The sequence below is a fragment of the Sturnus vulgaris genome, chromosome 9 (assembly GCF_052056855.1).
Source record: "Sturnus vulgaris isolate bStuVul1 chromosome 9, bStuVul1.hap1, whole genome shotgun sequence".
NCBI classification, from domain to species: Eukaryota; Metazoa; Chordata; class Aves; order Passeriformes; family Sturnidae; genus Sturnus; species Sturnus vulgaris.
This window is the reverse complement of record NC_142251.1, coordinates 12,135,564-12,152,146: the sequence shown is the minus strand read 5'-3', so window position 1 is coordinate 12,152,146 and position 16,583 is coordinate 12,135,564. Positions and strand designations below refer to the sequence as shown.

At 36.2% G+C, this 16,583-nt stretch overlaps 1 protein-coding gene across 2 annotated transcripts in view; it reads left to right on the top strand.

Moving 5' to 3' along the window:
- The window catches only part of ZZZ3 (zinc finger ZZ-type containing 3), a 56,344-nt gene that overhangs the window by 37,142 nt on the left and 2,619 nt on the right, over positions 1–16,583 (top strand). Inside the window, exons 4-11 of one of the 2 annotated variants that reach the window (XM_014872156.2) lie at positions 4,537–4,675; positions 6,073–6,220; positions 6,305–6,420; positions 6,714–6,785; positions 6,956–7,057; positions 8,037–8,132; positions 11,775–11,927; positions 14,765–14,899. In XM_014872156.2, the coding sequence (XP_014727642.1) occupies positions 4,537–4,675; positions 6,073–6,220; positions 6,305–6,420; positions 6,714–6,785; positions 6,956–7,057; positions 8,037–8,132; positions 11,775–11,927; positions 14,765–14,899 (961 nt within the window). Of the gene's footprint in view, positions 1–4,536; positions 4,676–6,072; positions 6,221–6,301; positions 6,421–6,713; positions 6,786–6,955; positions 7,058–8,036; positions 8,133–11,774; positions 11,928–14,764; positions 14,900–16,583 lie in introns of both variants that reach the window. The other variant, XM_014872154.2, reaches the window with a different exon arrangement.

Genomic DNA, 16,583 nt, shown 5'->3' with positions numbered 1-16,583 from the left:
TTATTTTTAATTAGGCATCGAAGTACGTATCTTTGTAAGGTACTGAATGATGTAAGGCAAGTGTAGCTGCCAAAGCAATTTCAGGTGACTTTGGATATTGATTTTGAGTTTATTTTTTTTTTTGATTGGTGTGAATGTTATCAATAGCCAATTTATTTTCCCCACTAATTTGATTTAGCTACCTAAAAGTTAAACTCTTTTGTTTTGTACTATCAGTTGCTCACATCGTTCATTCAACTAAGGTTTAAAGTACAGGATGTTCTTCTCTTCAAGGGAGAGGAAAGCTGCAGAAACCATGGAGGGATTCTGTGACTGACAAGACTCTTACTGTAAAAATGAAATCATTTGTTTAGAAATGCTGAATGATGTCGCCCCTTTTGTAGGTCAGTGCCAAGTCATTTAGTATAATAAACACGAACTACCTTAAGAAACATGCAGTTGTTAAGGCAGATTGATTCCATATCATTTAGTGTTTTCTAAAGGTTGCTGTTAGGTGCTGACACAGAGAAATTAAAATCTGTGATGTGACACTGAGTACTCTGATTTGGAAATGTAAACGCTGTTAGAATGGAAAGAATGGAGGGGGGAAGCATTTTGAAAGTAGATCTCAGCAAGCTGATCAGAAAGGACATAGCTGTGCTATTCTCAAGTTTTGTCATAGGGAAGAGAGGAGGCTGCTGTATCTCTAATAACCATTAGAACAAGATTGATAGAAATTGTGTAAGAACTAATTGCTTATGGCATGACTTCCAGAAGTCTGGCTCTGTTCTGTGATAATTACTCCATGGAGCAGTCCAGAGGAGTGGAGTGCTTATCACTGCAAAAGAAAGCCTGAACCAGCAGGAATTCCTGCTGATCAGTGTCAGTCTGTAAGAAGTAGCTTTCCTTTTTTAAATATCGGTCCCTCAAACCCCATGTTAATCAAAGTCTTTCAGCAGAGATTCTGAAGCTGTTTCTGTGCTGAATGATTCAAGTGTTCATCCAGAAGATTCCTGGCAATTAACATGATCTAAGAACTTGCAAGAGTGTTTCAGTAACTGGGATTGTGGAAACGTGAAAGTTTTGTGGTGTGAAAGATGGTGGAGTGAAAGTTTTCCTGCAAAGAAAACTGCTGTGGGTTATGTATGTGCTAACAAGTCAGTATTTAGCACTGAAGAAAGTGTAACTTCAGTCAGTGGAAGGGACCTGTCTGTGAATTTACTCAAGAGTGTGTTTGTTTTTGGCAAAGGTTGTGGGATAATTTTCCTTGGTAATTTCTGACAGATCTTTCAGAGAAAATGATGCAGCTGTTGCTGGATGATGTAGAGGTGGTTGCTCTTTGAGCGCCTCGTTGAAGGATGGAGCTACTTTCTCTTTTATTAGACTTTTTCAATTTTGGAGAATTCTATCACAATTGCAGGAGGTAGTTTGGATCAGAATTGTGCTTACTTAACAAAGAATTTGGAAAAATAAAGAGTAGAATTGTTAGCCATTTTTAAAATAGTCCTAGAACTTATTCATTCACATGATGTCTTGCATAATGCAGCAGGAGCATTATGGTAGCATTTGAGACTGAGGCCAGAATAGACAGAGGCTTCAAGAAGGGCTTCAATGTGTGTGTTATTATGTAGCTTGCTGCTTTTTCAGATCAATCCTTGGCTTTATTACAGTCATATAGGGCCAGAGAGCCTGTGCAAACGTGTGGGAAGAATAGTTGTTCAAAACTTAAAAGAACATTTGCAGACATACAGCTCACTAAAAGGTCCTGTAGAAGTTGAAAGGAATTGCAGTGGTTTGGGGAGAATGCAGTTCTGCAGCAAGTATCAGAATATGGACTATGCAGACTATGTATTTCAGGACTAGTATTTTCAATTTTTTTTCCCAGGCAATGAATGCTCCCAAAATCCCCATTTTTGTGTATTTCAGTACTTCTGATACTTGATAAAACTGCAGTCGTATCCTTGGGCTTCAGAATATATTAATTCATAAAAACTGAATATGGAAGTTAAAGTAAATAGCTCCAAGTTAATCCGTGTCTTGGTAGAGGTACAAAAAAGTGCTGGGAAATCTTTTAGTCCAAACAGTTGGTTCAAAAACCCCTTCTCTCCCATTATCATGGTACTCTGTAGCCACAGATCAGTATCATGTAACATGTTTTTTGAATGATCCTGACATTCTTGTATTTTTACTTAATTTCACAAAGACCACTTCAGTGAGGTCATGTGAATGTTTTAATGAGGGAAGTAACTGCAGTTGAATGTTCTTGGGTTTGTGTTATTTTTCCCCAAATGTAAATTCATCTCTTTCCATTCAGACTAAATTATTTAAGGCTACCTCATTAAGATGATTTCTTTCTTTGCTTTACACATGTGAATCATCATTAAATTATCACTTCATTTAACTCTCCAACATTTTAATGCTTTTTACTTCTATGTATTTACACGTTTTAAATGAAATTATTACTTTTTTTAAAATTTCATTTAGAAAATCAATTGCTTAAATAGAATTTGAATAAATGAAGTAAAATGGCTCAAGAAGAAAATGTTAAATATCTGCCTTTTTCTTAGATGCAAATTTCTGCATGCTGCTAAGCCTCTGTTACTGTGGCTCTGTTAACACAAGTTTGGGCACCTGCTGATAGAGACAGGCTTTTTGTTGTCAAGGGTAAATCCTCTCCCCAGGTATCCTTAAGCTCTTCTGTGTTGTTACAGCTGCATCTGCATGGGGATGTTGGCATCCTGCCTGTTTGATTTCCCTGGAGCCCCCAGGGCTCAGAGGTGCTGCCAGCCCCTGAGCCCACACTGTGTGTGTAGGGTCTGGGGAAGGATCTTCACCCACAGCCCCTGAGCTCACACTGTGTAGGGTCTCAGTCAAGTTCTTCATCCACTGCCAATGGCTCCTGTAAGACTGTAACAACCTGAGCTGTGCTGCTGTCTCAGGCCAGTTCTGATGTGCTATTGTAAGCTGTTGCTGGAGTTAGTTTTTCACCTGCTGAATAATTCTATGTAATATCTCGCTTTGTGCAGAGTTATTTTGATTAGAAGAAACTGGAGTACTTTCCCAGTAGTGAAAATATTCAGTACTGTTCAATATTAATGGCCTATTAAACAAGTGTTTTAGGTCTTGATTCCATGTAAACCTGAATATGTGCAGACAAATGTACATAGTTATAAATTCATAACAGAATCTTTTCCTGTTGTTTTTAAACAAGCTCAGTATTTTAGTTTCAAACTTCAGAAAGTTTAGCTATATTTTCTGTTTGTAAATGTTACATTTGACTTGAAAGAAAATTACTTTTTCTCATGGAGAGGCAGCAGTTTAATGTCCAGGTAGAAACTTAAGTATTTGAAGGTATAAAGCGTGTATTTTGCCTTAAGACTGTTTACTTCCCTTCATTTAAAGCCTTACCCAATTATTAGTGCAGTCAATTGAAAAACTTGAATTCCCTCAGTAACCTCTGGATCTTTTCTGTAGTACACATGGAATTCATTGTGCCAGGCTTGTTTGTTTTAGCAATAAGGGAACAGAAAGAAAACTTACTGAAATACTGTAGTAGTGAACAGCTCTTACCTGATTTTAGTGTGTGTGTTTTGTGCTGAACTAAATTACAGTTGTAATATTAAATGTCAGAAAACATTGCCATGAAAAAAGTTAATACATAATAATTTGCAACAACAGGGGCCATGGGTAGCTACAGGATTTCAGAAATTGAAGTGGGCAACTGTAACTTTAAATCTGATAAAAGGTATTAAATGTAGTCAACTCTTTTTAAAGGTTGTGTTAAAATGTCATATGACTTACTGAGTCTGAGTGAGCTTTATGAAAAGCAGTTTGGAAGGCACACGTTACTGGGTACAGGCTTGACAGTCCCATCAGTGATGCTGGAGCGTGTCTGTTAAATAGACTCCAAACTGGTGTGAGTCTGGGCTGGCACGTTTGAGGGAACACTGACATTTGCATTCAGCTTCTCTATTCTTAGGGGAATCTGGTTTGAATTTATTTTGCAAATTACTTATTCCTTGTTCGTTGATACATTTCAAAAATGCTTCTCATATTTGGCTCTGAGTTGGGGCTTCTACAAAATGCTGTGTTTCTAAACCATTCCTGTCCAGTGTTTGGATGGTTGAGTGAAATGTTAAAATTCTGTGGTTGCCACTTGTATTGGGGTAGAAGGAAGCTGCTGTTGAAATGGAAGAGAAATTAGTTCATTTTGTTTGTGGTATTTTTAACTTTGTAAGCAAAGCCTGTTGGTTACAGCTGTTTAGAATATGAATATAAGTTGTCCCTGATACCATTCTGTTTCACTTACTGTAGAATTTACATTTGAAGGAAAGCACTGGAGAGTTAAATATATTTTCCCTTATGGGTTTATATAATTCATATAGTCTTAAAATAAATTTAATATATTTTTACTATAATTCAGTAGAATGTTTATGAAATGGCTCAGATAAGCTGTGAAATCTGGTAGGTTCTGGTAGATAACCATGGCTAGTGTTTAGGTGGGGGGTGTCACTTTTAAAGGCAAATGCAGTGAGATGTTTTCCTTTGTCTCTGTAGTTATCAGAGACTGTTACAGACGATTGCTGTACTCGAGGCTCAACGTACTCAAGCAGTTCAAGACCTTGAAAGTTTAGGCAGACACCAGAGAGAAGCACTGAAAGATCCTATTGGATTTGTGGAAAGACTCCAGAAGAAGGTATTTCTATGGACTTTTCCTAAGTCTTACTTGGAATTTTTCTTAATAACTAGTAATTCAGCATCTATAGAAATTGAAAAATAGATATATATACTTGCATAAAATTACAAGCTTAAAATCTTTTAACTGCTGAGCAAAAATAGCTCTTTGCTTTCTTACTAGATAGAAGTGTAAGTAGACGTAAGACATAGGTCTTTAATGATTTTATCAGATATGCTTCCTTTCCTTTTTTTCCTTTTTTTTTTGGTATATAGAAATGTAATTGTTAAATTTCTATTTATACTGTAGGTATTTTAAGATAACTTGAAGTCTACAGGTGACTGGAAGTATCAGATCAAAAATTCTAATCTTTCTCATTTGAGAAATGAATTGTTGTGCTTTGAATTCGGTAGGATATGTTTAAAGAACAGGAAATGTAGTCTATATTCCAAACCCAAAGTGAACACTAGAAAACATACCTGAGTTACAGGTAACAGAATAGAATATTGTCTGATAGAGGAGAATTCATTTCTATAGGGAAACATTTTCTTTTCAAGCTTTAAAAAACCCTGTAGTAACAGAAGTACTGAAAAAATGTTTTCAGCTTGAATCCTGTATCACTGCAGCATCTACCACTGGCAAACATGGTTACTTTCTAGTGTGATAGCAACATGTATTTCAGTGAAGTTATGGTTCTCTTTTCCTAGGTTTGTAGACACTCTAGGTCACATGTAAGCCCCTTGGTTTCAGTAGTTGTCTTTCTTTTAAGTTTTTAGAAGAGTGTAATAGCATGCATGATGTAAGAGTGTTGCATTTGATAATCATTTTATGGGGAAATACTAGTGAAAGTTTGAAGTACTCTGGTGTATTTTTTTCCAAAAAGGACCAAAGGAATGATAGTCTTGCAGTTGACCTTTAAAGAGGTGAGCTTTGCACCAGCTTTGTTCTAGGCAGAAGACAGCAAAATCAGTGCAAAATAGGCATAGATTTCTCTGATGGGAGGAGTTGAGGTATCAGGTGATAAAACTCTGAATCTTTTGGGTTCCTGGGATAAGAAAGGTACACATCCTGAGCTAATGGTATGTTTAATAAAGAACAGTTAGAAACAGATTATTGAAGTGTCAAACACCTGATTTCAGCTGTGAAATGCACACTTTAAAGTTTTATGCTCAATAAGCCATCATTGACCGTGCCGCTGCATATTTTATATGCACTGTTGTGTATAATTCTTGAAAGATCTCACTTTCTCTTTAAAAAAACTGTGCTGCATGGCACTTTAGAAATTCTGGTTTTCCATTCTTCTGTCAAATAAAAAGCAGCATTGGGTTTTGGAGCATTTCAGTATTTATAGGGTTTGGTTTGGATACAAAGTGATTGCATTAAATATTGCTTTTTACTTCTCATTCTTATTTTTTCAGGTTGATATGGGTCTTCCATTTCCTCAGAGAGTTGTTCAGCTCCCTGAGATTGCCTGGGACCAATACACCACTAGCCTTGGAAACTTTGAGAGAGAATTCAAAAACCGAAAACGTAACAGTAGGAGAGTGAAGCTGATTTTTGACAAAGGTAAAAGAAAGTGGGCATATGTTACAAGAAAGAAATTACCAGTGTGGTAGTTCAATAATTCTTCCTCTGTGTTGCTTACAGTAGGTATTCCTGCAAGACCAAAAAGTCCTTTGGATCCCAAGAAGGATGGAGAGTCTATTTCATACTCTGTCTTGCCTTTAAGTGATGGTCCAGAAGGTTCCACAAACAGTCGTCCACAGGTAATTGTTCAAAAGGAAAGAAAAAAAATTACGAAATAGTAATTTTGAATTTTCCTCTTTTAAGTATGGAATGTGAGTATCTTAATTGTTTTTCAAATGTTCATATTGATGATGACATGCCATTCCTGTACTGAAATCCCAGAACTAAACTTCAGTTCAGGCAGATTTTGTTCAGAAGTCTCATGCTTTGGTTTGGTTTTGGTTTAACTGAAGTAGGAAGAGGGTTCAAATCAATTATCCCAGCTATAATTTTTCTAAACACATATTCCATTTTATGTCCTGTATTTGAGCAGATGATAAGAGGGCGACTTTGCGATGAGACCAAACCTGAAACTTTTAACCAGCTGTGGACTGTAGAGGAACAGGTAACAGGCAACTCTAATTTTGTAGCTGTGGCAACATACATGAGCATAAAAGCAAATTGTGTAATAACGTTTATAGCACTTTGGAGATCAGAGTCAGATGTATTTAGATACTTGATAGTTCATACTTGTACTAGAAAAAATGTATTTATTCCTTTTTGCTGTTGATTTAGAAAAAGCTCGAGCAATTGCTTTTGAAGTATCCACCAGAGGAGGTGGAGTCCCGACGGTGGCAGAAGATAGCAGATGAACTGGGAAATAGAACAGCAAAGCAGGTAACATGTAAAACACTTTGAGAAGTAATCCCTTATCTTCACTCTTTTTTTTTTAAATATCAGTGAAGAAAATTCAGTGTATTTTCAGTAATCACTTCATCTTAATGTAACAGTGAGGCCTACATTTCATCAATAACAATGTGACTCTTACACTGGGTCTCAAATACAGAATGTTAAATGTGCCCCAAAACCCATGGCAAAGTTGCTAAACCTAATTGTTCATTAGATCTTGACAGCATGAATTTAATTCTACACAAGTGTAGTGACACCAACTGTGCTCAGACTGAAATACACTATAGTGTCAAATTTCCTGCACCTCAGCTCTGTAAAATGGGCAGACATGTAAATATCAGACAGAAGGATACAGATGAGGAGACATCAAGTAGTTCTGCATCTGACTTGTTGGAATTTTTCCCCTGAAATGACAGAATTTCTCCATTTTGACCAGAAGTAAAAAATGCTGGTGTTCTGTTTACAGTATTTTAAATTTCTTTTTTTAAATTTCTATGCTTTCAGATAAAAATATATTTAAGTACTTCAGTATACTGGATTACCTCATTTCTGATCATATCTGTGTTTCTTCTCATCTGAAAAAATAGGCATGCATACTTATTTCATAAATGGAGGCCTTCTTTCTGTGTGCTAACTATGGATAACATATCTGCCATTGTTAAGGATGAGTTTAGCTGCAGCAGGAAGCAAACTACTAAAGTTCTTTTTATCACAATTTTTGCAAGATCTTCTGTGTATGCTTAAAGAAGGGTAATTTTTTTTTCTCTGAAAGCTGTCAAAGCATGTGGAAATAGTGCAGATGCAGCACTGCAAGATAGGTATAGTTAGGATAGTTGTGACAAATTAGAATCCAGAGGATTCGTTTTCCTGATACTCTGAATCAATGTAGCAATCCTGGCAAAACTTTGGAGTGAAGACCAGTTACATTTCATTTGACACTGAGTTGTTGCATATTTGTTTTTTCTAGGTTGCCAGTAGAGTGCAGAAATATTTTATTAAACTGACTAAAGCTGGTATTCCAGTTCCAGGAAGAACACCCAACTTATATTTATATTCCAAAAAGGTGAGACACTATTGCAGAATCCTATGTTTCTATTTTTATGTGCAAGTTGGATCGGAATCACTAATACTTTTCATATAATAAAGTTACTTTATGAAGTAATTTTTTTCTTTTGCCAGTAGCACTATGGAGTGAATTGGATATTAATTCTGGTTTCACATTGAATATTGAGGACTGCTTTTGGGGGTGTGAAGTGTTCAGATTGCAGGCTGAACTGGTGAGGTAGAATGATGGTCTTGGGGTACTTCCTCCTTATTTGTAAGTTTACTATAACTGACCAGGTTTACTGGTTTGTATCCAGGTGTCCATGATGTTTTCTGATAAGTTATAGAGTAAACTTTCCATTGTTTCTACTAAAAGGTAAACTTGAAGATTTCTTTGAAAGGTTGGAAACAAAATTGCTGTCCATGGGCTGATACAAACATCTACCACAGTTTGTGTGTAATGATTTGAAGTGTTACACACCCTTAGTTGGCTCCTGGTATTCTCTGAGTTACTGCAAACAATAAGTGCTTCTATTGGAGCCTTTCCAGTTTGCCATCCATCATGGTAATACCATTTTACTTTCACCAGGATTTTAATCTATTATTGTGCTGTATGAACAGAGGCAGGGAAGGTACAGACATGATTGCCTGCCACCTTGTCTATTGGAAAAGTGCTTTCTGGCAAAAGAACTGAAAAACCAGCTGGAAACAGTGATGCCTTAAATGCTATGGAGATCAAGCTGTCAGAATTTCAAATTACTTGTACAGTTGGGGCTAATTTCTGTAGTACAGTAGTGTGTGGCTGATTTCAACAGGTGTTGAAAATTTAGTTCTGAAAATTATAATTGTTTGAGTTCTTTATGTCACTCTACCACTTACAATTACCTTGGTCACACCTTTTGTTCTTTCCTGTTAATTTTGTTTGGAAAGACCATCATTACAGACTGTGTAATGTTGTCAGGCAGCAGGTCACTGTATTTGATAAACAGTGGGAGTACTTAATCAGCCAATGGGGGACATTTTAATTGTATTTTTCACTAACATGAACAGCGATTACACCATGGACAAACCCAGTATAATCAAGAGTGAAACATATTTTCTATAAAATTCTTAACAGTGTCATATTGCAAGAGTAATGGTCCCATCATGGTTTCTTTTTAGCCTTCTATCTAGAACACATCCAATACTTACATCAGTTTTTGCAGTGTGATTCACATCCTTCTTGCCAGGTCATAAGAGTTAGGTTGTTCTGCCCTGGTTTATATTAAGCAGCATCCCTGTGTTATATTTGTATCCTGTGTAAGAAATAAATACAGCAGATGAAAAAGTGAAATAAATAGTGTATGTGGAGAAATGGAGCTCTCAGCCTGCTAATAGAGCTGTCTGCTTAGAGCACAGATTGACAGCACCATACCAGGTTAGTTACTCCCAGGTCTCCAGTGGAGATAAAATGTGGCAGAAAGGAAATGCAAGGGCAACTGGAAGTCTGGGTCATGCCTGTCCTAATTTTGATATTGAGTAACTGTAACTGTAGTGTATCTGCTTTATTGCCACTAATAGAAGTGTGAAAACTGGATGCTAATACTTAAGGAAAATAAGAAACATAGATATATTTAATGTAAAGATTTGTGTCAAAAGGGATGCTTCACAAGAAAATACTTACATTTCTCACAGGGATTGTTCAGGATGCTTTTTTAAAATGGTTTCTGGAAAGGTTAGAAGCCTGTTCAGTTTTTGAACATCTTGTTGAAGTTACCTTGTATATCTACTCACATGACATATGTCTCTTCTAACTAATGATACAGGAAATTAAGCAGGATGCATCAGTTTATTTTCCTGTATAACCATTACCTACTGCTGGTGAAAATAAAACTGGATCAGAGATTTAGGACTCTAGTATTCAGTTCTTCAATTACAGCTCATCATTTTCAATTTAGTCCTTATATAATATCATTAGTGCACCTGCTTTTAAGCTTAATCTGGAGATATATTTCCCACAGGGAAAATGATCTTTAACTGTCTGCTTTTAAGTCGTATTTTAGTTCATTCTTCACCAAAGGAAGAGAATTCAAATTCTCAGTTCAATTTGTAGGTCACAGCACTGTTATGCATGGCAGTGCTGCTGTAAAAGCATAGGCACAGTTTTCCTTTCCTGGCTCCAGATCTGGTATTGAATGCAGATCTGTTTTCTGTTAAGAGAAAATGTAAATCACTGTGTCAGCTCAGGCTGAAATACAATTTATACATGGATGTATTTTCGAGAGGTTTAAAATCTTAAGGGAAACCATAAAAGCACCAGAACACAGGTAGCTGGTGTTCATAAGGCAGAAAGTGGAAAAAATTCAACACAATAGGTCTAGTACATTAGTCTTAGAAGAAATTCTTTTCCTTTTTGCACTGTAGTAGCTGTGCAGATCAGAGGTACCACCTTCCAGTTGTTACTACAGACTTCATCTCTTCCATTAACAGAGCTAATCTCATTCCTCCTGGTACTTCTGTCTGCATAGATGCATTCCATCTAAATCATTTGTGTCATCTGTGCCTTTACTTTTTGAACTGTGCACAACTGTAAAATATTGCTACATCCCTCTTTAGAGATAAAGGGTTGTACTATAACGTTACAAATTTGTAACTGATAGAGGAGCCTTTTGGGATAAAATTTTTGCTAAAAAAGGAGAAAGTACTAATTATTGCAAGTGTTCCTTTTGGTTTAGCTGTATGAGCAGCTAGGCACTATGTAAAACAATCCTCTCTTTTATGATTGTTAGAAAAAACACTTTTCCTGCTTACACTTTTGATTCACACTGTAGGGTGTTTTTAAGTAATGTAAGTTTTGACATTAAATGTCAAAATGCTGGTCTGGAAAGTAGCTAAGTAAGGGGTTGAGTCAGTTTCATTCACCCCAAATTCCTCCTTTTGATATTTAATATTCTTCCACTGGGGAATAAGTAATAGGGGCTGAGTGCCTTTAAGTAACCTCTTAAAACTGGCATGCGTTCTACATCTTCAGACAGCATTAAAGTTGAAAGTTTCTAGATGTGCACTGATGGAGTAATTTATTTAATGTCTTTTAGGTTCCTTTTTCATGCAGTGGCAATGAAAACCTTCAGAGAGCCATTCTTTCTAACTCTCAGAATCCTCTTTTTATTGCAATGAATTGCTTTATCTCTCCTGCACCAGGACAATAGTTCTAGACTTGGCTTTTTTTACTAAGGCACAAATACAAGAAGTCAATAAGTGTCAAGCATGGACCTTTTGACTCTTGGACCTGTGCAAAATTACTTCCTTGCTTAGTCTCACACACTGTTGGAAGTTTTTTAATATTTTTGCTCTCTGGTCCTCAGTCTCCAAAATTGTAATAGCCTTACCTTCTTTTTTACTGTTGCTGTCAGTCTCACCTGTTTAGATGGTCAGGGTTTTATGGTAAGGGCTCTTTCTTGCTGCATTTTTTCCAAAATATTGCACTGTTCATTGGATTCCACCTGTTATGGGGGAGAGGAACTCCAGCAGTGGGAGGCCATGATAGAGAGATATAAGTAATTGGAAACATCATGGGTCATTTAGTACAAAAGAACAAATTCCAGGCAAAGTTTTATCAATGCGGATTATTTAAATAATAGCCAAGGAATGTTTTTAAAAATATACCATTTTTTCACTGTAGTCATCAAGTAGACGGCAACATCCTTTAAATAAACATCTTTTCAAACCTTCAACTTTCATGACATCTCATGAACCTCCAGTTTATATGGATGAAGATGATGACAGATGCAGTTTTCACAGCCATATGGATACTGCAGCAGAAGAGGAAGTATCGGTATGTCATTTAAATGAGTCAGAGAATGTCTTGCTTGCTGTCACTTTAACCTTGTTTAGTGGATTAGGCATCTTCACCATTAGATACCATCGAGTATTAAATTGTGATAAGATTTATGAGCCACTTTGAATTATAAAAGACATCATTAATATAGCAGCCTCCAACAGCAAAGAATTCAGACCAAATCAGGAAGGAAGTCTGTAAGTCATAAACTGTTTTGTCCTGAAATACCTCTAAGAAATTTTAGGTGCATATTTTTAGTAGGTGATCTGGCATGAGAGAGGTTTGAAAATCGTGTAGATGATATAGCTGGGATTCTGTTAAAGATGTGTTTTAGAAAGGTTACATAGAGCCCTGGTAAGATTCAAATGCTATTGGCATCGTTGGTTTTTTTAATCTTCTGCTGGCTGAATTAATGATGAATTTAGTAAATCCACTTCAGAGTGTGAACTAACAGAGAGAACTGTCAATCATCAAGCATATTTATGTATTCTTAGAGGCAAATTCTAGTAGACATCCTAACCCAGTGAATTGCTACATCATGGAGTGTGCTACTTTCCTAATTTATCACATGCAGTAATGCCACAAGAATTTAGACATATGCTGTTCCCATTTCCATACAGAATCATAGAGGGACTATATCTTATTTCTTGGGAGCTGGGCGAGTTTCACAGCTGGTGTGAATCACGGTGGTTTTTATGGTTTTCCTATTTTCCTTAGACTGAAGAACCTGACTAGTTAATTCTATTTTTTTTTTGTGAGCTTAGTGACATCTTGTGTGTGAAAACCTTGTTGCATAAGACAACTATTGAGGCCACCCACTATAAGTCCATTCATTTTCTTTACTGACTTTACCTGCACTGCATAGACTTCCTTAATTACTACATTTACTTATCTATTTCCCAGTCTTAAATCTGATATTTGCTCATGTTCTGTATTCTCCCTGTCATGATCTTTCAGCTCATCCACAGACATTCCTGATAACTCAGCATATTCCAATAAGAATCTTAAAAGGCCTGGAAAGCAAAATGCATATTAGAAAAGATGCAATGCAGCTGGTTGAGCTAACATGCTCTTGTTCTGTATTGTTTTTAAATACATATTTTCTAATTGTTCTGAACAGTTTTCTGAAACATTTTGGTTTTGCCATAGTGCCCTAACTCATAATTGTGGGCACTATAAATCAAGTGGGATTTATTTTTATTAAGACAGAAGTTGCAGTTTCACATTTTTCAAGTGACAGTAATGGTCATGTGCCACACACGCACAGAGACTTTTTTTTAAATTTGACATAATCTTTTCTTCCTTCACTAGAGTAACATTTCCAGATAGATACAGTTCTGACTTTCAGTAAAGTAGACACAGGGCAGCTCAGTTACCAAAAAGATCCCCACAATCAGTACAAATAGCGATTTGGAAACAAAAAGGGATTGTAAACTATATTCAAAATGAATGTACAGGATTCTGTTCTAGTGTTAAAAGATCTTAGTGACAGTCGCTGTCTTGGAGAAAATACTTTGTGTCATTTAGCAGAAGAAAATCAGTGTAGCAGGAAAATCAGGTTTCCTTTGATGTCACTGTAGAATTGCCATGTGCTTTTCCTGTGTAAAGACAAAAAAAATTTGCCTGATTATTACCAGTCATAACTATTCCTGAAAAATTATATTTGGGTATAAATGAGTTACTTTCAAGTGAAGATCCACTATTCCTAACAGAGTTCATTTACTTTTCGGTTATGATTTCTTAATTTTGTGAGTAGTCTAATTATAATAGAACACAGCTATTTACTATTCCAGAATGCATTCTCCACACAGGGAGCTATTAAAGCATACTTTATTCAGTATACAGTTATTTTGTGACAAGCAGTTTTTCTCAGAAAAACTTATGAGATTTGCATGGAAGGTGAATGCTGTTTTATAATAAAGAGACTGTAGCTTATCACTACACAATTGAATTGTGTAATTTAACCATAACTTTTCTGCTAGTTTGCAGTCTAGTCCTTTATATAGGTTCATAATTGCAATTAAATAATTGATAAGGCCTTTCAGAAATGTGGTAGACCCTCTTTCTCTCACTTCCTTTAATAAACTTACTAAATAATACAGAATCTTCAGTCTTCACAGATTCATAAAAAGAAATGGAAATTACACATTCAGGCTACATTAGCAGAATTTTAATCACTATCTTGTGGTTGTAGTTGTTTTCCCTACCTGAAGGTTCCTGTCAGTGTAGGATGTGAAAACTGCTCTACATCAGTAAAGACTTGTCATCTTTGGAAACAGGTGACAGCTACCAACTACAGCTGCTACAATAAAATCATTACCTTGAAATGAGCATCTGAACTAGAACTGGAGCTTCTGTCCTTTCATAACAGATCCTCAACCTTTGCTGAAGGAAGCTGCATGAGAAAAAACAGAACTCACACGGTTTTGAAAAAGAGAGAACCATTTTTTATACCTCTCTGGCAAAGATGTCTGAACTGGCCTGTAGGGAGACAAACTGCTTCATAATTTATGAAAAAATAGCAGTCTGTTTTTATAAGCTGTTCAGAGACAGTAAAGGGATAAAGGGAGTTGAATTAACTCTGAAAGTTCTACTCTTTCAGTCGTGGCATGATGCTTTTCCTTGCATTTTATTCTTACCAGTGAAGATGAGAAGTTAATACTGGGTATGGGTGTTATGGTTTTAAACATATTTTCCCAGTATGTTAGAATAATGCCATCATTTTCTTAAACACTACTGATCGTACATAGTGATTTATGGAACAAATCGATGTCTTCCTAGTTACTGTATTCCTACAGTAAGAATATTTTTCTGGATTTTTGTACCTTGAACAGGATGAAGAGAGTATTCCAGTAACATATCGAGAGTTACCCGAATACAAAGAACTGTTAGAGTTTAAAAAATTGAAGAAACAGAAACTCCAACAGATGCATGCAGAAAGTGGGTTTGTGCAGCATGTGGGATTTAAGGTGAGTGCAAGAGATGTTTTTCTCTTGCTCAGTGGAATGTAGAAGTTTTCAAGAGAATATGGTTTGAATTTCCTGAAAAGATTTTGTTTAATACAGCAAGTTTGATTCCTTAGTTCTTGCTCACAGAGTCTGTTTTCCCTCATTTTCTTTAAGAAAAAACAGCCCACGTAGTTCACTTTCTGGTAGCTTAGCTTTCACTGAATGCTGATGTTATATGGAAATTAATAAACATTCTGTCTTTTTCTTACCACATTATGAAAATACAGCTTGTATTAGAGCCTTGTTAAATCATGATAGAATTCTATTTGATACCACATTCTGTTTTGACAGTGATTCATTAGTGATCATTTTCTGATTATGAATGTGTAGTAATTTAGCCTCCACCTGAGGCCAAAGAAGGGACAGAGATTTTGGATAAGAGTAATAGATAAATATTTTGTTTTGTTTTGTAGCAACTTTACAATCTCATCAAGTGATAACTGACAGAAGTTGAAGCAAGGACATAAAACAATGTTTATGTAAAATTAAGAAAATGAGCATTAAGTTAAGCTGATGTGTTGTCCCAGTAAAAACCATTAATCAGCAAGATGAAAGAAAGGGCATTCTCGAAATCTTATTTTCTGGTTTGCAAGGGATTTTGTGTCTAACTGGTTACTGTAACTGTTGGAACAGGTGGGGTTTTTTTAGTGTTGTGTGGATAGATTTATTTTCTAATATACATTTACATAAGAATGCAAGGATAGTTCAAGGGTCAGTTCAAATTGACTGTAAAATGATACTGACCGATTTAAGTTATTAGACCACCAAGGTGCTTTTTATTTTTGTTGGTTTTAGTTGGCATGGTATGTTTGGTGTTTCATTTTGTGGGGATTTTTTAAATTAGCATTTTCTTCCCCTCAAAATTTGAAACTTTAATCAGGCAGACCAGACTTTAACAAATGGCTTTTTCTACATAAAATTATTCTGAGAAGTAAATTGGCATTACACAGTGTCAAGCATTTGAATTTTGAAAGTTTCTTTGCATTTGAGTTTGATTGTATTATGCATTATAGTAAGCTGTGAAATCAGGTGATTATGGACTCTTTTCCCTCAGGAAATTCAGTCTGTGGGCTGGATAAACCTCACCTAATAAGCAACCATTGAGAGCAGTTTTGGTTCTGCACAGCCTTTGGCCTCATTTACTACACATTATTCAACCTGTGCTTTGAATATTGAATTATTGAATCCCTCGAGGGATTTTTATGGCTTTCACTGCTATAATATCCCAGCAATTTGCAAATACTTCTTTTCTTCATTATGAAATGAAAGGCATAGTATTATTTCTGTTTCACAGGGCAGAGGGGAGCTGGAGCACAAAAATTAAGGTCAAGGCTTTCCACTGTCTTGGTTCTCCAATTCAGATAACTGGAGCCAATTTTTCAGTTCTAGCATTATTCTGAACTTGGTATTTTCAAAGAACAGCTCTTGGTGTGCTTAGTCCCTCCTCATTATCAGCCCTCCCACTCAGAAAGCCATCTGTGGACAGAAGGGATGCAGCTGTGGCAGATCTGTGTGTAAGGTGTTTGTAACCCTGCATGCCTTAGTGGTGGCAGGAGCAGCTGCTGTGCCAGTGGGTTTCACAGATGCTGAGACAGAACTTCAGGTTCTGATAGATGGAAAGAGGATGAGCTATGGGAACACAGGC